This window comes from Rutilus rutilus (genome assembly GCF_951802725.1).
Source record: "Rutilus rutilus genome assembly, chromosome: 12".
In the NCBI taxonomy this organism is placed as follows: Eukaryota; Metazoa; Chordata; class Actinopteri; order Cypriniformes; family Leuciscidae; genus Rutilus; species Rutilus rutilus.
The window spans coordinates 12,117,211-12,143,248 of NC_140217.1; the positions used below are offsets into that span (position 1 = coordinate 12,117,211).

The window sequence follows — 26,038 nt, forward strand, 5'->3', positions numbered from 1 at the left end:
AACCCTTTAACAGATCCAACTTTTTATATGTATTAGTAAATGCTGAGGTTAACATTAAATAAGATTAATAAAGGCTGTAGTATTGTTTGTTGTTAGTTTGTGTAACTACCAATGTAGATAACTAATGCTAACAAATGAAACCTTGTTGTAAAGTGACACCAAAAAAAAATCATTGGATATCACACTCTGTGTGAAATATATTGTGTGTTATAAATTATAAACTGACAATGAATTTACACTGGTGTCATCCTCACTGTAAAACAGTTTTGTTTAATAATTAAAATGAATTGGAGATCAGTTTTCTCTTTTTCTAAAATCACAACATTTATGACAGCCTGTTTTGCCACTTATGGAAGTTAAATTAAATAAAGCGCATTTTAATACAATTTATTGCTCACATTACATGTATGATAACTTGAATCAATTTTTAATATACCGTAAAATATTGAGAAAGCAGTTAATTTAAATAAATAAGAGCAATAACAACTGCTAGACATTCAGCATGCTAAGTTTCAGTGCTAAAACTCTAAACTATATCTAATTAATAAGACAATGCATCATATTATTGTACACAAACACAGTTCCAAAATTACCTAAATACATGTTGCTTATTAGAATATTTTAGACTGAAGAGAACTTTCAGTGTAGACAATAAAAACAGGCTCCTTTCGGGTGAAGCTTTTTTTCTTTCTAGAATGATTGAATTGACTGTCTGAATTACACTAAATACAATTCAAAAATCCTGAAGAACAAACTATATAATTCCCAGGTTTTAAGAAAACTGATGAGGCCCAAAAACAGTTCAAGACCAGAGCGTCTAAACAGGGCATAATGTGACTTCAGGAGGTTGTCATGGTTGAAGGGTCAGTCCACATGGCTGCCACATCTCTGAACCTGCAGAGAGTATAACAACAATATGTAATCACACTTTTAGAAAAAAAAAAAAAAAAAGGTTCAACAGGGTTCTATTTTCACAGTCATGTTCTGTTCTGTTTTGGTTTCGTTTTCATTGTTCCCTGTCACTGTTTTCCTAAGATCTTGTTACTAGTTTGTTTCCATGGTTACTGATTAAGTTACACACTTGTTTCTGGTTCTGTTAATTATATAGCTCTAACTATCTAGTGTATTTAAGCCCTCACTTCTTTCTGTAAATGGTGTCACTGATGTTTGTATGGTTGTGCATCTATGTTTATTACTCCTGTGATTTCCTGTGTGTTCTTAGTATAATTGTTAATATAAAAGTTTGTGTTTAATTCTCATTTAGCATGCACTTACTACAGCCGCAGGACATCCATAGGGTTCTTGACTCAATTTTAAAGAACCCTTTATGCCAAAAAGGATCTATAGGGAGAAATTTCTTAAATGATTGCATACTTTCATGTGTAATGGATTATTTCAGTTCCCTTTCAGTCGCTCACGTTCGACATAGTCGACGTGTTGACTGATTGAGATCACGCTTAGGGAGCCTTGTCATCTTCGAGTATTGATAAAACGAACCAATTCACACATTGGCGTGTGAGCTTTGCATTCCACTGAAGTGGAACCTGTTTGTTGAGTGGTGTTCTTCTCACCGAGGAGACCCCCCGAAGGTGTTCGATCACTTCTGTGCTTTCTTTCCTGCAAGATGGGTCGGAGCGAGGGCTGTCTCCCTCCGCCCTCAAAATGTGTGTTGCCTTTATATTCACGCAGCGTATTCCTTCCAACAAAAGGGCACGCTTTCCCAGTGTTAACAAGTCTGACTGAGTGGGTCTTGCGGAACAGCAGTGACTTCCCTGGCCTAAGCCCTGTCCTATCTCCGCCTCAATAATGCGGGTGGATCAGGAGGCTTTTGTCTAGGCACTGGAAGGTGGCAGCACTAGTGGCGTTTTAATAGGGATCCCAATCAGTCAACACATCGATTACGTCGAACGTGAGCGAATGAAAGGGAACATCTCGGGTACGTCTGTAACCCTAGTTCCCTGAAGGAGGGAACGGAGACGTAGTCCCCTTGCCACTATTGCTGGACCACCGTTGACTCCGGGCTCCACTTGGCTCCTCAGCGAAAAACTAGTGGTGCGTGCCTCCACTTCCATATTTATACCCGTGCTGCAGGGCGGAGCGTGAACACTCAAGTTCACTCAAGAACACTCAAGAACCTCAGAACACTCAAGTTCAAAATGTTGACAATCAAAATGATTGTGTCTCAAATTCAACACTAAGATTGGTTTGTTACAATTGACCTCATGGACACACATTTTCATATAGAAATTCTGCCACAACACAGGAAGTTCCTGAGGTTTGCTTTTGAGAGCGAAGCTTACTGTATGGTAAGGGTTACGCGCAGCGGGCTTCGTACCCTTTCTATGTGGCTCAGACCGCTGTTCCTCACCTTGGGTCCCACTCTAGGTGCGTGTTGTTGTTGCAGGATGTTAACGACAGACGCTTCCCTGACGGGCTGGGGTGCGATCTTAGATGGCTGTCCAGCCCAAGGGGTCAGGAGAGGCTGTCATTTTCAGCAGCCATGTCACCCTGTAGCCCAAGACTGGTTGCCCACTGAAGCTAAGCAGGGCTGAGCCTGGTTAGTACCTGGATGGGAGACCTCCTGGGAAAACCAGGTTGCTGCTGGAAGAGGTGTTAGTGAGGCCAGCAGGGGGTGCTCACCCTGTGGTCTGTGTGGGTCCTAATGCCCCAGTATAGTGACGGGGACACTATACTGTCAAAGAGCACCGTCCTTCGGATGAGACGTAAAACCGAGGTCCTGACTCTCTGTGGTCATTAAAAATCCCAGGATGTCTTTCGAAAGAGTAGGGGTGTAACCCCGGCATCCTGGCCAAATTTGCCCAGTGGCCTCTGTCCATCATGGCCTCCTAATCATCCCCATATACTGATTGGCTTCATCACTGTCTCCTCTCCACCAGTAAGCTGGTGTGTGGTGGGCGTTCTGGCGCAATATGGCTGCCGTTGCATCATCCAAGTGGATGCTGCACATTGGTGGTGGTTGAGGAGATTGCCCCTTCTATGTAAAGCGCTTTGAGTGCCGAGAAAAGCGCTATATAAATGTAATGAATTATTATTAATTATTTCGATTGGCACATCAATTGCCTCGAATTGATGGCTGCATTTCTAGCCCAGAAATACTTCCTCCAGCAGTTAAGGGGCTACCATGTCCTGGAGCGGGTGGACAACACAGCGCAATGTCCCCTTTACTTCTCACTGACTCCTCCAGCCCCCCTGGGTCTGGACGCCATGGCCCAGTGCTAGGTATCCCTCCACTAGAAGAATGTACACCCTTAAGTTCTGCGTCTTTGAAAGGTGGTGTACTATACATTATGCAGACCCAGTCCACTGCCAGATTGTTTCAGTGCTGTAGTTTCTGCAGGAAAATCTGTCAGCAGGCACACGTACTGCTACTTTCAGAGTATTTGTGGCCGCCATTTCGTCTTGCCATGCTCTGATTTAGTTTCTGATTCTGATTTTTCAGTGGTGAAAATCCCCCTGATCTCACGCTTCATTTGTGGAGCTAGGCGACTGAGACCACCTGTCAGAGTAAAAGTTCCCTCATGGGATTTAGCCGTGGTCCTTGAGGAGCTAGTCAACAACCCCTTTGAACCACTAAAGTCAGCGCCGGTCAAACTTCTGACTCTAAAGATGGTTTTCCTTATGGCTATCTCATCACTAAAGAGGATTGGGGATTTGTAGGCTCTGTTCGTTTCGCCAGCCTGCTTAGACTTTGCCCCTGGACTGGTCAAGGCTATTTTGCACCCTCACCCCAACAATCTTCCAAAAGTTTAATTTTCGACCATACATCCGGTCAACCTTGAAGCCTTTTGTCCTCCGCCGTTCACTTCGCCGGAGCAGGAGAGACTCCAATCACTGTGCCCAGTTCGTGCTCTTCAGATTTACGTCCATCGCACTAGCCAGTGGCGTAAGTCAGAGCAGCTGTTCATTTGTTATGAGGGCTGTAACTGGGGGGCGGCCACCACAAAGTAGACTGTTGCATTGGGTGAGGGATGCTATTGCTGTAGCCTATGAGGCACGCGGTCAAGCTTCACCTCTAGGTGTTAGGGCTCATTCTACCAGGGGGGTTGCATCCTCCAGGGCTTTAGCAAGAGGCGCCCCCTTGCAGCAAGTATGTGATGCAGCAGGCTGGTCCTCTCCGCACACATTTATTAGATTTTATAGTTTGGATGTTCATGTTACTCCCGGCTAACATGTCCTTTAGTCGACAATGTATGAGGCCCTTCTCGTGTTTGTGCGCACACACTACACAACCTTGAGGGGTCCAGGCACTTCCAGTGCGGTGGCGTTGGTATTCTTGTTCCCATAGCGCTTAAATCAAGCGCAGCATTGAGAGTAGCTTTTGAAAGGGAACGTCTCTGGTTACTTGACTGTTACCCTGTTCCCAGAAAAATTAGATGCTGCGCTTCATTGCTGCATTGGGGGTGTGTCCAGGACGTTCTTCAGACAAAGTGACCTGTTGATCGCACGTCACACGTCTAGCCTCTGACTTGCATATTCCGATGACGTCATCATCAGAGTATTTAAGCCAAAGTCTTGCCGTGTTTGCCACACGTGTTCACAACACAAAGCGCAGCATCTCATTCCTGCTTTTTCAGGGAACAGGGTTACAGTCAAGTAACCCAAAACAAACCCTATAGATGAATGTTCTATAGAACCTTTTCTATAGAAGAGTGCATGTACAGCATAAGAATCAATAACAAATAAGAGTGTTCACGATAAAGAAGACAAAAAAATATTTTAAAGATCTAGAAATGTAATCTTTGTTTTCATGTTGGCTTTAATTGTTTTTGTTTTTTAGAACAGGTAAATAACATATACTGGAAAAGGAAAAGGAAATAACATATACTACCATTAAAAAGTTTGGGGTCAGCAAAAATGTTTTTGAAATAAATGTATAGGGCCTACTCTTTTTCAGCAAGGATTCATTAAATAAAAAAATAACAGTAAAGACAACAAAATATTTCTATTAGGGGTGTAATGATTCGTTTTAACAACGATTCGATTCGTATCGCGATTCGTGGTTGTCGATACGATTCAAGGACGATATTGGTTCATTTAGAACGATACGATCCGAAACGATTCAGTGACTTGAAATCGATTCAGTGACTTTTTAGCCAAAAATTCTTGTAAGGGAATCAGGTATCAATTAATTATGGATATAAACAAACAAGTAAACAACAATTAATGTCAAATTCATTCACATTTTATTTGAATAAAGTAGGACTGCACGATTATGACAAAAATTATAATTGTCGATTATTCCCTTGAAATTGTAATTGTGATTATTAATTACGATTATCACAACATTGGATGATGTTTTGAATAGTTTGGCCATGGGACCCACATATCCCCATGGTCATCAAGCCGCGACCCACCTTTTTAGGAATTATATAGGCCTATTATAATACATTTGTTTACACAAAAATTGTTGACACACAAGTTCTTTCCCCCTTTACTTAACATACCATTTTTTTTTTTAAGAATATGACAAATACTGATAAACAGTAGGCACTGCGAGGTTAAGCTATTAAATAGCAGTCCCAAACTAGTTTTTGTTAATACAATCTTGGTATGAGCCACCACAGTCATATAAAAATATACAAAATAACCAGTAAGTGGCATTTTGTTATGGAAACAAACAACAAAATGGCTACCATGGTGATACACAATACTTAGAAGAACTGGTAAAGAAACATGGAAACTGCTCCTGATAAATAGCAACACACGACGTACCAATAACGTAATTTATTGGTATTTTACTTTTATTTCTTAACTTACTAATTTACGACGTTGCATTCTCGTATGTCTTTTGCACTTTAGTGGAGTGACACAGCGCGCTCCTGCGCATTTGCGCGTGCAATTGAAGAGTGCGCGCTACTGCAGTATAGCGGCTGAGAGACAGGAAAGTCCGTTTTTCTGAGGTGACTGAGAGACTTTGCGCTGCTTGTTGTCTTTGCGCTGCTGCTGGCGCGTCACGCATGGCAACGACGTCACAGAAAGGCAGACTGAATCGAGTAACGTTTAACGCTTTTATCATTAAAAGTGCTAAGAAAAAACATCCATATAAAGTCTGACGTGCTTAAATCCAATGCGTTATTTCCTAGTATCGATACAATCGATTCATTACCTTTTAAAATGATGTTAGATTGATATATGTAGTCCGGAAGGCCAACTTGCCGATGTAGTTGGATCATAGGAATATAAATCGATACATCGATGTAGTTGATGAATCGTTACACCCCTAATTTCTATATTTAAAAAAAAAAAAAAACTCTTTCACACTTCCACATTTTATTAAAGGCAGGGTAGGCAGGATTTTTCTAAAAAACTTTTCCCCAAATTTGTTCAAACTGTCTTTATATACCAATACATAATTAAAATGTAAGTACTCTGAAAAAGAGAGTATAAAAATTGAGTGTCTGTAGTCCTCTCAGGGCTGCAATAAACACAGCTACTTATTTCCATTTGGAACGAATGAAATGATTAGCTGGCCAACTGTCACTCTCCCTCGCTACCATGGCTACCACCCCTGCTGCTACAGGAGCTGCCCACATGCGCGCACCCGTTTGACTCGAGGAGGGGAAGAGGCACGGAGAGAGGCACGGAAGCTAGGAAGAATCACAATTATGGCAGAGAAAGAGCAGTCAAAATTCCCAGTACCTGCATATACAGTCAGCGAAGGCAAACAAGGCAAAAAAAGGAACTAGTAAGGTAGAAAGGTAGGCTACTTGTCTCCGGAGTGTAACGTTAGTCCTCATCAGAGCCAACAGTGCTTTCATCTTGGAAGCTCTTACATGCAAAACACCGTATATGTAATGAATCTTACACGAAATTCACCTTCATCACAGTGTAACTGATGCTAATGGGAAACCGTGTATCAATGCAACCTGTTTTTAGCTTTGCCTTATGTTACTAGCTCGTTACCGAATCAAACTCCTCCAGTCCTCCTCCAGCTGAGCGGTCAGCATCGCGCGTTCATGTGTTTTGGGGGCGTGGCTTTGGAAGGAGCCCAGAAGGGAGGGGGTGGGAGTGAATGGAATAAGTAGCTGTGTTTATTGCAGCCCTGAGAGGACTACAGACACTCGATTTTTATACTCTCTTTTTCAGAGTACTTACATTTTAATTATGTATTGGTATATAAAGACAGTTTAAACAAATTTGGGAAAAAGTTTTTTTTAGAAAAATCCTGCCTACCCTGCCTTTAAGCACCACAAGCATTTTCATATTATAATAATAAGAATGATTTCTTGAATATTAAATCAGCATATTAGAATAATTTCTTACGGATCATGTAATACTGAAGGCTGAAGTAATGGTAGTTTTGCCATTTCAGGAAAAAAAAATTATTATAAAATGAAAATATCAAACAGTTATTTTAAACTGTAATAATATTTATTATAACATTGCGGTGTTCATACACACACACACAATATATATTGTATGGAGCTGTAACTTCAGTATGCAGGCAATATTTTTTCTTGTCTATTTTTTCTTTTCTAATTAAGAAATGAAAAACTTGTTCATCTGTTTTTACTAGTTACATGTTATTGCTTGCTTTGAAACTCACCTGGCATTTATGAGGTACTGTGCCAGGCTGATGTTGGCAGGTGTTCCCGTAATGGTGATCTGACGGTCTGATGACCCCTCCATGGCATTAGCTATTTTGATCTGAGCCCCAGACATCTGACGGATTTCATTAATTTTGGTGCCCTGACGTCCGATTATGCAGCCTATTAGCTGCAAACATAAAGCAGACAGATTAAAATCAGCTTGGCTAGTCAAGGACTCTTCCTTACATTCTTCTTTGATACAGTTGTCCAATGAGGGGGTTCCTGAAGACAAAGAATTATGCTCACATCATTTGGAATGGTGAGTTCATGAGTACTGGCCTGTGAACTGGCATCCACACCTAGAAACAGAAAGAGAGTGGGAGAACTGAGAAACACAGAGAACATTTTATGCAACTTAACCATGTTAAAACCGTACACACTGATTAAAACCTGTTAATTGGTTAACGGTAAGTTCCCTTACTATACGGTGATATGTATCATCGTATAGTAAGGGAACTTAACGTGAGTTTTGGTAGTGGAAAAAATCAAGTCATCTTATAATTTACAGTGAAAACCCATAAATTGACATTCAATTTCCTGAGTGACACTTCACATGATGGTTTTTCATTGAAATATAGTTTTTTTCTTATCAGTTATGTACATTAGGGTTTTATGTTTTACCTTATGTTGTTAAATGACTTGCCTATTCATCCAACGGATGTTTGCTCTAGGGAGAAGAGAAGTGCCACTCTATAGGATGCAGTAATGCCTGGTCACAGTTTTCTTAAAGGTTCACTATGTAACTTTTGGCCCTCTAATGGATAAATAAAGAAAACCACATGCATTTTGCAGAAGAACATTGTTTTGGTTGTGCTTTGGCTCTGCGTGACTGCAGATGAATTCGACCCTTCACAATAGATAATGGCTGCACCATAGCATTCTCTCTTGAGTAGGTACTTATTTTGAATAAGTAATAACTTCACGACTGATAAAAAAAGTATGTTCTATTTAGTGTGTGCAGTATGAATGAAATCTGGACATACTACATTCGCCATGATGTGACCTACCAGCATCAGTTGTTTCGTTTCACTGCCATTCATAAATCCTCTCCCGTGGCCTCATGGGATTGTAAAGTATCCATCTTATGCACACTTCAAAATCTCGCCGGAAGAAGTAGGTCATCCGGGTACTTTTTGCCTACTCTTTTATGAGTACTGTGAATTTGGCCATACTTCTTTATTCACATACTGTTTTTGGCCTACTATATAGTAGGGAAGTATGCGATTTTGGATGCAGCCATTGTTTTACAATGAACTTTGTTAGAGAGCTACATATCTGTTCAATAAAATACATTACTCACATGTAGGGGTGTGCGATACTAACAAAAAAAGATATCTCTATTTTCTGGGATTTTCTCGATAACGATTATTAGACGATATTTTGCTGAGTGTGTTTATTGTGTGGGTACTTTGGCAGGTTTAGGACTGTCGTGGACAGCCGACTCCTAAAGTTTTTGATATTCTTCATACTCTGTGTGGTGGTCAGTTCACAGGCAGTGACAGAAATAATTGTTTCCAATATGTTTCAATTGATTTTTACCTAATATAGGCATTTTTACCTTTATAAAGCCATTTTTTATATTTGGAGAAAAACTGCACTCTTGTGATATTTATTAATAAATTATAAATAAAGACTAAATCACACACTCTAAATGCGCACCAGCACTAGTCTGATCTACAAGGCTACATCACGTACATTTTCGATATTATCGCAGACAATATATATCGCACACCCCTGCTCTCCTGTTGAGTAATAAAATGCCATCCCCGTGTCACTTTTACACATTTCAAATCCCTCAATTCTCACCATCTCCGAAACGCCAAGCCAATGTTGATTCTCGTTTTATTACGAGCTCTGTCGCTTTCTCTTTTTGCCAGCAGACTCTCTGTTTATTTCACTCGGCGGCCATCTTTGAAATTCCTCTCGGGCAGCTATTTTAGTCATGCAAGTACAACTCTTATCTCTTTGAAAGGGAAAAAATCGAATTCTCCAAAGCTGTTCACCAAGCTTTCGATTAAATTACATATTTGAAATCACCAATGAAATCTGACAACAACTGGCTCATAAGTGTTGTTTCTTATGCTCAGACAGCATAAGCTTATTTTTTTGGTTAGACCAGCCAATGCGTGTGTGCAGTCTTAAGCGCGTGTCTCAGAACACTGATTCTGTATTCTAATTGGCATACTATCCATCCTAAATAGTATTCGAAATTAGAATTTGTGTGTCTTAAATTGTAGTATTTTGAAATGAGTATTCCAAGGATACCTAGATGGTCTACTTTTTCCAGTTAGAACTCAAAATGCAGATCCATGCACACTCTAAGGGCTAATATTGTCCACAACCCATTGCACATTAGATGAGTATTCGATTAAAACTACAAACATGGTGATTGTGCGAGTCCGACTGTTAAGTAGAGGTTTACAAAAATGTGTTTGAGTGATTATTAATCAGTATCTAACCTGATGAAAAGATATTTATGTTATCCACATTATATTTCATCGGCAACAGCATTGTGAACTTTTGTAAAGATACATTTAGTCATTAACTTTTAAATGCGTCATTATGCAAATTGCAAACACATGGCAAGAGTTCTCCACATGAAAGACTCATGATTGGCAGATCAACGTGTTACTACATTTCTCTCCAAAATGATAGGAGATTAAATTGAATTAAATGTGGAGGACTTTAACTGTGTCAAGATGATTGACAGGGCAGTTTACACAGTGACAGGATGCACGTAACTAAGTGACAGAGCTATACGTTAAAGACGCAATTATAACAAAGCAGTATGCCCTAAAGCTTGTCTATACTACTACACACTCAAAAGTATGTACTTTTTCTTTACAAAAACTACATACTTTTAGGGCGTAGGGGTGAATTCAGGTTGATTGGGTCAACCTGTCAACAAATCAGCCAATCAACTTGAGTTCACCCTAGTATAAGTAGGCAAATTGGGACGCAGCATGATTCTATACTGACTGGACCTGGCAGCTGCAGTGATGCGATGACTTTACAGATCGGCAATTGGCTCTTTTAGATAGAAGGCGGGACTTATTCCGCAATATTGCATGTTGCACTTTCTTCCTTTCAAAAGTAAAATGAGTGCACCATCTTTGTTTATGTAAAGTCTTTGAGTCAAAGTAGCTGGAGCAACTTTTCTTTTATTTGAGATGTGACGAGAAATGCACGGGCTTACCGTAGTGAATCAGGGTAAGACAAAAACACGTTTTGGAAGGGATTGATGATGTATTTGCTCATTATTTAAATATTACAATTATGAAATAATTTTTTAGCAAAAAAAGTTACATAGTGTACCTTTAAGTAAATTTAAATCTTAAATGCAATGAAAAGTATATGATGGATTGTCAAGTTACCCATCCAGGGGGAGAAGAGTGAAAGACAAGAAAGTGAATGAAAGACCTACAGGTATATAGTGAAGGGTGTGTAGCGGGAGGGTTGGGTACGTACCAGGGAAAGCGGGGGTGGTCTGTCCGAGGGAGGTAAAGGGGGTTTGCTGCATAGCCAGCTGATGGAGCTTTGTCAACTGCGGGGGGAGGGAGGAGGGTCAGTAGTACACCTAAGAAGTTATCATTAAATAAAGGAGTCCTGTTTGGACCTTTACAAACTCATCTAGACACTAACAAGGGGAGGCTGTGAGAAATCTCACGTATGACTGCCTTCTATTGAAAACACATAAATATTGACCTATCAATTTTATGAATTTTAATAAAGCAGGTCATGAAAAAGAAAAAGCAAAGGTAACAAGAATGTTACGCTAAAGAGGGATGAAGGATTAGAAGGTACATTTTACTCACGTCTGGGTGTGGAATGGCGTATTGTCCCTGAATGGTGTAGGTCTTAGATGGAAATGAAAAGGAAAGAGAATTTTCAAACATTATCAATGTACATAGACGAATGTACATATACTTTTTTTTCCTTTTTTTTTTTTATGTTCAATGATAATGAAATATTATGAGTGAAACACATGCATGGGGCAATTCATTTCATGGACTGAATGAACTATGTGACATGAAATATAAAATTTCATAACAAAAAAGGTTACAATTTAATACATTTTGTACACAGAAGTCTGCATTGAAAATATAAAGTCGTCATGAAGTCATCAATGGATTTAGTTCCTTCCATTTTGTGCACAGAAGGGTGAATGTTTTACAGCTTGATTTTGTTTCATAATTAATGAATTTTACAACATTAACACTTGTTATTTTCAAGTTTATTAATGTGAAGCTGCTTTGAAACCATCTGCATTGTATAAAGCACTATAAATAAATAACTTGGCTTGACTTATGTACATGAAATGCATGGAAGATTTAGGATTTTGTGCAATCTGTTGATTAAATCCAACTACATGGATTTTGTCTTTCTGTGTACAAATTGCATTAAAATGTAACAGTATTTTGTCAGAATTTCTGTCCAATTGCCAGGTTACATTTGTTGCCCCATAGGAATATGAATACTTGTTTACACCTTGGAATTATTTACAACTTGGAATTGTCTGTAGTCGTAGTGTATATTCTGACCATACTTACAGGCAGAGGCTGATGCTGCAGTAACAAGCTGAGGTTGGCTGTGGCTGGAGCTGTCAGTGTGTCTGCTCTTACCTGGCCCCCAGAGAAAATGACTGGTGCAGTGGCAGGCTTCGGCCTGTATGGAATTGTAGCACCTTTGGGTGGGGACTGGCAAGGATTGGGGAGGTTAAATAAAGATGGAAATTGAGAAAAAAGAAAAGTGAGGGTAGACTTTAATAGAAATGTAATAGATCAGGGATTCCCAAACAGGGGCTTCAGGGAACTGCAGAGGGTTTGTGAGTTTATGAAATGCTAATAATTAATTATATCAAATGTAAAATTTAAATGAATAAATGGGGTTGCACGATAAAAAAATGTATTAGTTAAAACTACTTTTACTACTACTTGTAGTACAACTACTACTAATAACAACAACAATAATAATACAATTATTACTATTGATGTCAGAACACAGTAAATATGCAAATGTGTTGTTAAATTATTGAAATATTAATGTAAAATCTCGGGGTCTGTTAATTTTTTTTTACATCTAAGGGGTTTGGCTGATAAAAAAGTAGGGGAATATTTGGAAGACAAGACTACATGGTTACCAAAATGAGACTATGAATTAACTCTCTCTTTGATGCAGATATATAAATCTGAACATCTACTGTAAATCTGTGTCAGAAAACAAAAAAGATTCCCTATTGTAGAGGAATAATTCACCCAAAAATAAAAAATATGTCATCAGTTCCTCACCCTCATGTTACGATAAATCTTTATGCCCCCGTGAAATGAATCCATACATCAACATCAAACCTCTTTGATTCTTGCATTCCATGATGTCTGGCAACATGATGGCCAAGAACCAATAAGGTTTGGCATTAGTTGATTTTTCTGTCACAATATTTAATACAGTCTGTGTATGTGTGCACTGATCAATGTTTGGATCTGATTTGAGAATGAATATGAGTTACATTTTGATATGTTTACACTACTGTACTTTTATCTCATTTTTGTAGCATGAAAGTTTTTTACCCCATTGACAAAACCATCTGAAACATTCTTAAAAATATCTTCTTTTGTGTTCCACAGAAAACAGAAAGCCATACAAGTTTGGAATGACAACGAGAGTTTGATGAACTATTCCTTCGACCTCAAAACCACCGTAATTGGTCTTTTCCTTACCTCCAACATGACCACACAGATCTGCTTCACACACTGGATAATGGCCTCTGGAGCACCTGAGATCGTGACTGCCCGTTCAGTGGAATTGGGCAGCATGTCTCCAGCCACTTGCACCTGAGCTCCTGTAGACTGGAGAAAAGCACAGCACAATCAGCCAGGATAGAGACCCCTAGCACACAGAAAGTACCATACTGTACTTGTTCCTGTATATCTAAGGCATGGTAACATTTAGAATTTTGCAGTTGTAGTTGTTGAAGAATGATGGCATTGTTTGGATATACTAATGGATGCATTGTAATAAAATGCAAATGGAAATAAAGAAGTTATAAGTGTAAACATACCTCCCTCATCTCCTTGATCTTGGAACCCCCCTTCCCAATTAGAGAGCCACACTGACTGGCCGGCACCACTAAGCGCAAGGTCACTGGAGGCTTACTTGTGGCCTGGCTGTTGCTCATAGAGTTAATGATATCCTGGGTACAACCAAAATATCAGTTACCATTACTGTTACAGTTTTTATTAACTTATTTTGGGGTTTTAATTGTAAATATAACATTTTCATTCAAAAATGATGTCTGATACTTCTTCAAACTTGTATGCGATCATGGCGAAGGCCTTGAATATGGCATCTGTGGGTCCTGTGATGGTAACTATCCTCTCTGGGCAGTTCCCCTCTGAAATATTTATGCGTGCACTACTCTGTAGAAACAGATTGTCTAGTTTTTTAATAACCATGTTGCACTTATCACAGCACATAAAATGATTTGTATCATTACTTACTTCCTCACGCATCTTCTTCACAGTTTCCCCTTTCTGAAAATAATGCATTGTTTAATTTTGCGTTGTATTGTTTAATGCATTGATAAAACACAGACTGTTAATGATTATACAAATCGACATTTTTGCTAAATACATGTTAAAATCCATTCATTAATTTAATAACTGACTGATACAAACTCAAGGGTTTGCAAGCATTGACTTGGTTGCTGAATGCAGCAATTTACCTTGCCTATGATGCTGCCAACCTCCTGCAAGATAAAAAGAGAATGTGTTTGGTAATTACGAACTTACAATCCAATTATTGTGCAGCCTAACTAACACATGTATGGGGAGCATAAAACACATATGTAAAACCAAAGAGCCCTAAAAAAGGTTCCTGTGATTGTAAAGATCATATCAGATTTTTGTTAGATCTATTTTTTTAAGGCCTTTTCGTCCTCTTACAAAACATACTGTGTCCAGAATCTGTTCTTTATCACTGGAAGATGTATTAACATGGAGCAGTACATTTTGTATATCGAAATTTTAGATGAGGTGCATGTTGTTCTTTTACCTTGCCGTGCATTAGGAGCCTAATAGTTAGAGTGACATTGAGCCCTCCTTCAGACTGCACTTTGTTGGGCTCCATGGTGAGGATTTAGGATTGGGTGAATGACTTAGGATCTTACAGGAGCAGTTAAATAATGCGGGGGCCAGTGGTCACCACACAGTCACCTAAAAGTTCAAAAGAAGCAAACACACAAACAAAACCTTAAATGCTAATTTTTTATATTTTCATCTTGAAACAAAAGCAGATTCAAATGTATTATTAGAAATCAGAGAAACAAACGTTTTATGGAGTAAAAAGAGTGACATCTGAGTCATGTCAATTTTTATACATCTTCCCACTTTCTTAAAAATAAAGGTGCTTTCCTGGCATTAGTGGTTCCATGAAGAACCTTTATCATTCATAGAAACTTTCCATTGCACATTAGATTCTTTATAGTGGAAAATGGTTCTTTTATTTTAGAACGGAAAAGTTCTTTGGGGAACCAAAAATGGAAGAGTGCAGGGCCAAGTTTTGGTTGGTTAACATCAGTGGAGTTTATAATACACTCTTAAAAGTAAATGTCCTTCTATTGGCACTGTGTCACGTTTGGATTCCAGAGATGAAGAAGGCAGGTCAAGAGTTTCAAAATAGTAACTAGGTTTATTGACAGAAGTGAACAACTCGAGACAGTGCATAGCAACCTCCAACAATACCGGACAAAGACAAAAAGGAAATGAGAAACTTAAATACTCAATGATAAGGCAAGGCAAGGCAAGTTTATTTATATAGCACATTTCATACACAATGGCAATTCAAAGTGTTTTACATAGAAGAAATTAAAATAATTAAAAGAAATAAGAATAATTAAAACAGTTTAGAAAAATAAAATACAGTACAGTACAATCAGTCAGACGAACAGCGGCACAGTGCTCATTCAGTAAATGCACAGCTAAACAGATGTGTTTTGAGTCTGGATTTGAATGTGACTACTGTAGGAGCGCATCTGATCTCTTCTGGAAGCTGGTTCCAGTTGTGGCTGGCATAATAACGAAAAGCGGACTCGCCATGCTTACAGTGAACCCTTGGTATTTCTAGCTGATGTGATCCTAATGATCTGGGTGATCTGTTGGGTTTATATTCAGTGAGCATATCTGCAATGTATTGAGGTCCTAGGCCATTGAATGATTTATATATCAGTAATAATACTTTAAAATCAATCCTAAATCTAACTGGGAGCCAGTGTGAAGACCTGAGGACTGGTGTGATATGTTCATATTTTCTGGTTCTGCTCAGAATCCTGGCGGCAGCGTTCTGTATGAGCTGCAACTGTCTTATGGTCTTTTTGGGAAGGCCATTACAATAATCCACCCTGCTGGTGATGAAAGCATGAACAAGTTTCTCTAAGTCTTGTCTGGAAACAAAGCATCTAATTCTTGCAATATTTTTCAGATGATAGTATGCTGATTTAGTTATTTTTAGTTGCTTGACCCCTAGAGTTAAGGTATGCGTTCACCTTGAGAACTTCATCTTTGTTTCCAAATGCAATGACTTCAGTTTTGTCTTCGTTTAACTGAAGAAAGTTTTGGCACATCCAACTGTTGACTTCATCAGTGCATTGGCACAGGAGTCAATGGGGCTGTCATTAGGCGATATGGCTAAGTAGATCTGTGTGTCGTCTGCATAGCTGTGGTAAGCAATTTGGTTCTTTCTCATTATTTGAACAGGAGTGGCGCAAGAATTTAGCCTTGAGGGACTCCGCATGTCATGGATGTCCACTCAGACTTATGGTCTCCTATACTCACATAATAACCTCTCCCTCTGAAGTATGACCTGAACCATTTTAGGACTATCCCAGAAAGCCCGACCCAGTTTTCCAGCCTGTTAAGAAGTATGTTGTGATTGACTGTGTCAAATGCAGCACTGAGGTCGAGTAGTACCAGCACTGATAATTTGCCTGTATCAGTATTTAAGCAAATATCATTTATTATCTTTATGAGTGCTGTCTCTGTGCTGTGGTGCGGTCGGAAACTAGATTGAAAATTGTCAAAGTATCCATTCGAGCTTAAGAATTTGTTCAGCTGATTGAAGACAACTTTTTCAATGATCTTGCCTATGAAAGGAAGATTTGAGATCGATCTATAGTTGCCTAATATGGTCTTAACCAGATTGCTCTTTTTCAGGAGGGGCTTGGAAAACTTTGGAAAGTTTGGAAAACTCCCAGAGAGAAGTGAGGCATTTACCACTTCTAGAAGATCTGCTTCTTAACTGTTTAACACACTTTTGAAAAAAGATGTAAAGAGTAAAGAGCGCAGGTTGATGTTTTAAGGTGCTGTACGGTTTCTTCCAAAATTTTGCCATCAATTTCTTTGAAATCAGACAAAGTAACTACTTTCTCAGGTGGTCTGATCTGTCTGACCCAAGCGCAACTCAAGGATGTGCTGATCACCTTTCTGATATTATTGATTTTCTCAGAGAAGAAAGAAGCAAACTCACTGCACTTGCTGTCTGAGAGCATTTCACTGAGAATCTGGCTTGGGTTTTTTTTCAGTCTCTCTACAGTAGCAAAAAGAGTGCGTGTGTTGTTTAAATTGCTGTTTATAATATTTGAGAAGAAAGTCTGTCTAGCTTTGCTTAGTTCCATATTGAAAGCATGGATGCTGTCTTTGTAGATGTTATAATGGACTACAAGTTTTGTCTTCCACCACATGCGCTCTGCTTTTCTGCATTGTCTTCTCATATTTTGCACTGCTGTTGAGTTTCTCCAAGGTGCTTTTTGTCTGCCACTCTTCTTCCTGACTTTCACAGGAGCTCACATAAGGAACACATAAGCTTTGATAATTAAATGAATATCCAGATGACTGGCGGGAAAACTAGAACAAAGGAGACAGGAAACAGACGATAAACGAACTAAAAGTCCATGAAGTAAAGCTAACTGAAAAAAATAGTGACTGAACGCCTCCCACGATGGAACAAGGGTTGAGACCTCCACAGGGAGGTGAGTATGGGAGGAGTGGCCAGGTGGTACACCAGAGCACAGCCAGGGGTGCGTTTCCCGTACAAAACGTAATTCGCTGCTTAACTACCATAGTACGATGCATCATTGAAGAAATCAAGTAGCTAGTCACGACTGTTTCCCGAAACCGTATTCAACCACATTGGTTAATGATGTCATGCAGGTGGTGGAGTAATAACTTCTTTTAATGAATCTGTCTGAGATCGAATTAATGCTAGATGTTTTGCTATAAATTACAGACGTGGCATCTGAGGACTATTTCTCATTTTTCTGTTATTTTGCTTTATTTCCAGATTCAATCATAGTGAATCATACACGTTCGCACATGCACACTCTTCAAAAACGGTGCTTTAAATCTCTTGACAAACTAAACGACAAATGACATTTGTATGTATTCTAAATAAAAGATACAGATTGCACTGAATGTCAGCTTGCATAATTATTTTGCTCAAGATAAGGATTTATTGAGTCCACATGTCATGAAAACAAGAAACTATGCTTCTAACCACAGATCGAGAGCTGTCGTTCCAACCACACAACTTTGCGATGCTGTTTGTGAATGTTCGTTAGAACGATGGTTTCGGGAAACACGACTCGTTGAACTATATTGATAACGACGAAACTTGCGACCATAATTGGCTAACAATGCTTTCGGGAAACGCACCCCAGGATGATAGCCCAAGGTGGAATCAACGGGGGGAGGAGCCATGGTGGAGCTTTGGCTGACGACACCAGGGGGACTACTAACGGAGATGAAGCCATAGGAAGTGGAGTCCAATGTGCAGACGGAGAGCAGATGGGAATGGCCCAACACTATCTCACGACCAATTCGTACAAGTGATAAAAGGTGGCTAATTTGTACGAATTCGTATGACCTCACTCGTACAAATTCGTACGATTTGTCTAAACCCACGTGATGGGTAGGTTTAGGGGCGGGGTCGGGTAGGTCATTCTTATGAATTCATCCGAATTGGGCAACACGTAAAATATGTATGATTTAGCAAAAATCGTTTGAGTGAGGTCGTATGAATTCATACGAATTAGTCACCTCGTAAAATTTGTATGAATTGCCGTAAGATCGGGTTGGATGGCCGTGACTCACGATGGTCCAGAAGACTGAGGCGGAGCCGCTGCGTACCCGGAGGGAAGGCAGAGTCCGCTGAAGGCGAAGGGGTGGAGAGATGGAGCGCAGTAGATGGCTTGAAAGTCCGTGGCGCAGGCAGGGTGACATCTGACCAAGGTGGAGCTGTATGGACGACAGTCTCTGGAAGAGCCGAGGGAGGGAGGAGCCAAGGTGGAACCGACAGGACTGCGGACCAAGATGGAGTGACAGGATTAGCGGCTGGAGACGGAGCCAGGGGAACCACTTGCTTGGATGAAGCTGGTGACCGGAAGACCTGAGGTCCGTGGCAGGCATAAGCTCCCCATCTGCGATGGGCTCTAGCTTGTAATCTGTTTGCGGCATGGAGGGTGGCTGGCTGGGCTCTGGGCATGGCTGCGTGGTGGGCTCTGGGTTTGGGGTAGGCACACTGCAGACACTGGAGAACTGCTTCTCTCCATGTTTCCTCCTTCAGATCAGATCCCCAATCAAGAAAAGAGTGCCATTATCAAAGTCCGTTCGGTGATCTGGCAAAAGTGAAAATTCAAACAATGGAAGCCCAGCACGGGCAAGGGCAATAAACTGTTTGGCTTGAGCCATAATCCTTTTTAGGTCTGGTATTCTGTAATGTTTAGATTCCAAAGATGATGATGAAGGCAGGTTAAAAGTTTCAAAATAGTAACAAGGTTTATTAACAGACGCAAACAACTTGAGACAGCATGCATAGCAAACACCAACAATACCAAAACAAAGACAGAAAACATGAGGAACTTAAATACTCAGTGATAACGAACTCAATAATGATCAGCTGTGATAATTAAAGGAATATCCATAGTGACAGATAACTGGCAGGAAAACTAGAACAAAGGGGACATGAAAAAGACAATAAACAACCTAAAAGTCCATGCAAGTGAAACTACCTGAACATAATCGTGACACACTGATGGTGAAGAACTTCCTTTTAGAGCCTTTTATTTTTCAGAGTGTACCTGGTGAAAGCTAAATCACTAAATATTTCCATAAATATAAAGTAATACGTTGTAAATTTTCTTGCAAACAATGTATAAATCACAAATATGTATTTTGCAAAGCTATTAATATCATGAAATAATGATATAGTATTACTACAGCAGCCTTTGATTTTACAGATTAGGATAGTCGCTAATTAAGGAATTGTGTGTGTTTTGTACTTGTATGCCATTAGCCAAGTTTATCAGCAGGACATCATTTTCCTGTGGCTGCATCATTTCATGGCTCAGGTGGCTGAATGAAATAAAAGGTAATATGTGTATCAAATAAAATGTTGTTTTATAGTTCAAACAAGAGAGTATAGACTGTATAAAAAAGAAAAGCTTTTTGGAAAACAGGAGACATTAATCTAAATAAGCTACAAGTCTCAAATTGAGAATGTTGAGAATGTTGGTTTGCACATCTCAGACCAGCAGGCAGTGGTAGGGACAGATAGAGGGACAGATAGAGATGGATGAGATCTAGCCAGATGTCCTCCAATCTCCCACAGGATGCCAGATTATGCAAAGACTTTAATCCAGATTAACAACATCCAGCGGTTGGTGTCCAGTCCCTCTTAACAGCAAAAATAATCTACAGAAATCCACTACGATCTGTGCCAGGCCTGAAGACTAGAAGCGAATGGCAAATAAACTTCCTGAGTTATAAAAAAGAGGTTGCGTGTCCTAGAGACAATTCACATCTTGATGATTTCAAATATTGAAAGCTCAAGAGCATGTTGAACATTATAAAGTTTTTTTTTTTTTATCACAGTAGGATGAGCCATTAATCATGAGGGAGCATTATACACAACACACTTTCATAAGGGCCAATCAGGCCAAAACAGATGGCATTGTTTTGTGCAAAGGGGATCATAGATGAATCAGTTCTGATTCTGAAATACTTTTGGGTGCATAATGCATCTGAGGAAGGGACCTACTAAAGAGAGTGTCGACAGGAGCTTTGTTTTTGCATTGTTATCTAATTAGAGTTTTGCTTCTGTCTGATGTGATGAGGTTGTGCAGAAAACAAAATGGCCACATATGGCACCGTTTGAGGCATATTTGCTTCAAATTAGCAAACTCATTCTGTTTTTCAAACTCATCATTTCATCGTTTCTACACATGAACACACACTGATGAAAAAGTCTATGCACTAAAAAACAGAATCCAGGTTTCTTGTTTTCTTTTATTAGTAAGTTAGACATTAGCACTCACACTTATATTGTAAATAAGCCGCATTATGCAGCCAGTCTGGTTCTACCAGAATGCTTGAGGGTGCTAAACACTATCAAAAGAATGTACTGTAGGATCACCCTCAGCGAAAACAGTTGTAATAAATATATTATCATAGCAGATTTCACTGACTAGCTAACGCACACACCACAATCATTTTCCAAATCAGTCTCCTTATTTGCTGTTGTAAATAAGGCATGCTTTCATGCCAACAACATACACTTATGACCTCAGCTTGCACATAGATAACTGATGGTGGAAATTTTCACTGCCTATTGTTTTCGATTATTGCTCCAGGATAAAGTTGTCCGTAACTGCTGGTCTGAGATAAGTTTCACAGAGCTAAATCCAAACCTTAACGATAAGTGAAATGTAAAAGATGACTCTGTATCAGGGATTGCAGACACCTGCTATCTCTTGCTGTGTTTACAGTATGTGCAGAGAAAACTTATTAATTCATGAAATTATTATTATACATATTTTAGATTTAAACTATCAATAAATGTACTATTTAAATATATTTAAATGTATACAAAATCATTTAGTATGTTTTGATATTAAAAATTATATAAGCTGCCCTTAGGACTATATCGTCCTCTTTAAAATAAAATTTTCTGCTTCTTTCTATACAATCTTCTTGGCCATTTCTTTTGTTTTTCACTGGCACTTTGTATTTTAGTTACACCCAACCCAAAAATCAAGTCTGGCTTGATTCAACCATTCTTTTTTTTTTTTATGGTTTTCATTCTTTTTTTATATTAAGACAACAATATCATGTCTGTATAATATTTTTTTTAAATACTATTGCACAATTTATCAAGTATTGACATTATACCATTGAATGTAGAGTAATTACGTATTAAAAATTCAACCTCACAGTCTACTGTTGTAGGCTGAATAACAGTGGTACAATACTTAAGTACCATGGCTTACATAGTTTAACTATCAGATAACCCCCACTATTTTCAGACGCACCATCAGTGATTTTGTCCTGTGCATATAGCATTGTAAGAGCAGCACTGCTCATGACATCTGATTGGGAAAGTGGGTCAAGCTTTCTACTAAAGAGCTTCTGGCCTCTTCCTCTGTAGCGGCTATTAAATTAAGCACGCTTTGTGCATGGCTGAGCAATGCTCAGAAAAAGCTCCCCCCGTTTCCATTGCGCATCTCTGCATTGCGTTCAATGTAGAAAAAAAATGTATTGTAGAAGAGGGTCTTCCCTCTCTGCAATGTGACTAAGGTTTTAGTTCCAATAAAGAATGACGTCTCTTATTTAAACCTACCGAGGCATGAACTGCATTAAATACAGGAAGGAGATATTAACAATGAAAAACCATTAAAAAGAGACCACTGTAATCAGACTTTGCAATGTCCTTAATTGTAACTTTTAACTGTAATTGTAACTTGGTCGTCTTGCAACATGCATGAAGGGGAATGATTTCTGGGATTTATTGTTCCATAATATATATATTTTTATATATTATTGTCATATAATTTTCTAATATTGTCCCATCCACTGTGGGAACAGATATTATTTAGTAAACTGAACTTCAAAGGAAGAAACAAGTAATTACTGATTGAACACAAAGTCACAATTACACTGAAACAACATTTAGAAAGGTGGTTTTATATTTAATAAACCAACTAATTAGTTAGAATTCAGGAACAGTAACAAAATTATTTTCTGAAACTTGTGATCCATCCAAGAAATACGAAACATAACATTTTCTTGAATGATAGCAGTTCTACTTCTTTCTCTGTAAAGCATTCACTCAGTTTGATAGCTTCTAACCGTATAAAATAATGGAAACATTTAGTGGTCACAGATTATGATTTTTGTAGTTGTCTACCTGCTATATAGGCACTGTCAAGCAAATATTGCTAAGGAGGTTCTGGTATAAGACATAAACCCTTCTCTGATAAAAAAAAAAAAAAAAAAAAAAAAGCCATACATGTATGTCATTTTTGTACAAGAACATGTTGGTGTGGCAAACTGACACAGTAACTAGAGATCATTGTCTTCTTTTAGCATTAACTTACTTATTTAGTTGTTGCATAAATGTTGTATACTCATAGCCAAAAATGACTTTAAGGTTTAAATCAGATTGTGAGTCACCCAGAAAACCAAGTGAATGAATTGATATAGCCATTTTATGATGATGATAATCTGTATAATGGCTGTACAGTTCTTTTTTTTTCCTGATATTTTCAGTTCTGATCAAAGTCAATTCCGGCACAATGCCACCTCAACTATCTGTCACATACAAAGGCGGTGCAGATCTCCATAGACAAGTGTCGTGGTAATTACCCAGTAATTAAATTATCCTACAAAAGCTTAGTTAAATGTACATATTGTTGTGCAGGCAGCAGTGAGGAAGAAATAAAGGACATCTAATTGACCAGTTCTCCCAAGAGATAGCCACACTTTTCTCAAACATATATTGCTCTTTTGTATTTGTTTAATTAGGTGTATTGACTCATTTAGGAATGTCCTCGTGAATCAAATCCAGCCATTTCCGAACAATGTCCAGCAAGGTTTAAACAATAGTTGTAGCGATTCATGAATTAATGATGTGTTTGACCTACGGTCGGCCTAGAAAACAAAACTAGTTCCAAAGCGGATACGGTAAAGGTGTTTTAAACCAACATCTTGATCATTTTATGATGCTATTTATAGTAAGATAAGTGAAAATTAAGTATAACGTCAACATTTGTGTGTTTGTTTTCGATCAAAATGAATGCAAAAATACATTGAGAAAAAATATCATAATTTGTAGGTTACATATTATCAATTCCCATTTTATTTCAAATTTTGATTGCATATCATAATAAACATTCAAAACAAAACATCATACTAAAACAACATCAGAAAACCCTAAATATAGAAGCTTGAAAACAGGCTTTACCTTTGGTGCTACTCGAAGCAGATGGCCACCACTTTCGACGTTTGCGAAAAGATTAATAAAAACCGAATGACAGGCAAAGGGAAAATATTTTTTTCCCTATCCTCTTGGTTAACTCAGATTGAAAGGTGGCATCCAATTGGCTAGAAGATGGAGTCATGTGAACACAATGTCACAACACGTGACTTTGTGGCGAAACAGAATAATGACAAAATGCAGTTGGACTGATTTTGGGGTTCGGTTTTGATCTTCGGATAGTGTTGTGAAGAGCTGAAAACAGGTCAGGAGACCATTGGTGCAGGGGCACAGGGGTTTCCCCTCCTGCAAGATATTCGGATCTGTCCAATGAGACACTCTGGCGATTCAGCAAAAACAATTGGATGACACTCATCTGTGTCATCCGTGTTCTTTACCCGGAGGGTGTCCTGGTTATGATGATAGATATTTACTCCTACAATGAGTAACATAAGTAAATCTCCTAATCACCCCCTGCCCCACATCACCAAACAAAGCACCAGTGTTTCAAACCAAAGACATAGAGTATAATAGCTACTAACTTCATAGCAACAATGACCACTTTCCTCAGTGATATTGATAGAGTATTTACATCTTTATATTCTACAGCACACAGTCGTGAATTATGGTGACAGGCTGTCCTTTAATGTTACGTTGCTGCCCCAATGTACTCGACTTTCAATTCTATGCTCAAGCCAGCCCAGAATTACAATGAGCTTTAGCGTTCTCCTCCATGGATTAAGTGACCCAGAGCAAATCCATAGCGATGTCAGGACAGTTATGAAGGGATTAAGCTCCAGTCATTATGACTGAAGTACTCCGTTCAGAAAGTCAGTGTACATATATTCTCTATTATTGTACTTACATGGGACATTAGAGGGGGTTATATATACATTATTTATTTATATATATATAAAATACAAATAATGTGCTTTTCTGTCCCACTTTATTCTAATTGCTACAAAACCAAGTCTATAATATGTTCCTATGGGCTTTACTTAGCCTCCTTCTTAAAAACATTCACACTTCGTCATGATAGAGTTTGTTAAAACTTTACAAATTGGTCATTTTGCTGCGACCATAACGAATGGTGATACGCAGCCTGCTCACTATTAAATGGCCCCTGGGAAAATGACACAAATAGAGCATTAAATTTGCTCCACATTGAAACTGAAGCTCCAGATTGTTGTGAAAAGAAAGGCTGCCCAATCAAAGGAAATAAAGTTGATGTTCAGGCATCTTTGCTGTAAATTGTCCCACAATCACTTTCCAACCCCCTTCTTCTTTGGAGATATTGGATGCTAAGCCTGTACCTCGACTGAATGACAAGTCAGAAACACACAGTACTGGTTCAATATAGTCAAAATAATTCTCTCTGCCAACATAAAATAGGTCATCCTCTAAGGTTTAGGACACATTTATATTTTTCAATATCTCATGAGCCCCTATTAATTATCATATATTTGAATATACTTGTAACGTTTCATTGTGTGGATTTGTGTGATTTAGGGGACTTCAGGAATGTTTGCAACAGTTTTTGCCTTAACATTTGGGATTTGATATATATATATATACTCTTCCTGTCTGTTCAGGCATGATGTTTCTAGTTTTATTTTATTATTAAAGTGAAAGTTTTGAGTTGATGCTATATTTAAAATTATATGTCAACATAAGTAAAATGTGGATTTTTGCTTATAAAATTGACTGTTTTAAGTAAGAGAAAGAGTGAAAAATGGTCCTATAGGGAAAAAAAAAACTTTACTTACATCATAAGTTCACCTCAGGGAAAATAATTTAATTATTAAAACAACATAATATGACACCTTTAGGGTATTATTTAACGGCATTCATTGAACAGTATAGGGTTTGATATACTTTCCAGGGCAAGTTTGGAGATATTGAACTTAATGAGTGTATGACATGTCACTATGGTACCTCTCTATCACAATACCCAGTCTGCATTGCCCCCAGCAAGGAGAACAGCCTCAATTCAGTCATCGACATTCCCTGGTACACACATCATTTCAGTTATCTAATGGGCCCAGAGAGGCATGAAGGACAAAGAAGCATCCTATAGGCAAACTCAATACACAGTACAGGCCACTCTACAAAGTAGTATTACAGAATAG

General features: G+C 38.6%; 1 protein-coding gene across 3 annotated transcripts; it reads right to left on the reverse strand.

The window, feature by feature from the left end:
* Positions 1-260: 260 nt before the first annotated feature.
* LOC311300791 (poly(rC)-binding protein 3) lies at positions 261-24,241 on the reverse strand (the record flags this gene model as incomplete). 3 transcript variants are annotated; one of them, XM_084425363.1, is made up of 13 exons in its annotated part: positions 23,898-24,241; positions 14,661-14,821; positions 14,332-14,355; positions 14,108-14,140; positions 13,910-14,026; positions 13,669-13,800; positions 13,328-13,456; positions 12,161-12,307; positions 11,426-11,467; positions 11,079-11,154; positions 7,857-7,909; positions 7,568-7,737; positions 261-894 (listed from the first exon to the last, which is right to left on the reverse strand). In XM_084425363.1, the coding sequence occupies exons 2-13, from the start codon at positions 14,733-14,735 to the stop codon at positions 840-842; spliced, it is 1,053 nt and encodes a 350-aa protein (XP_084281489.1). In that variant the 5' UTR covers positions 14,736-14,821; positions 23,898-24,241. The 3 variants fall into 3 exon arrangements, 2 of the variants coding, with proteins under 2 accessions (XP_084281489.1, XP_084281490.1); XR_014629374.1 differs by lacking the exon at positions 11,079-11,154 and having other exon boundaries at positions 23,898-24,195; XM_084425364.1 differs by lacking the exon at positions 261-894 and having other exon boundaries at positions 7,564-7,737; positions 23,898-24,012.
* Positions 24,242-26,038: the final 1,797 nt, after the last annotated feature.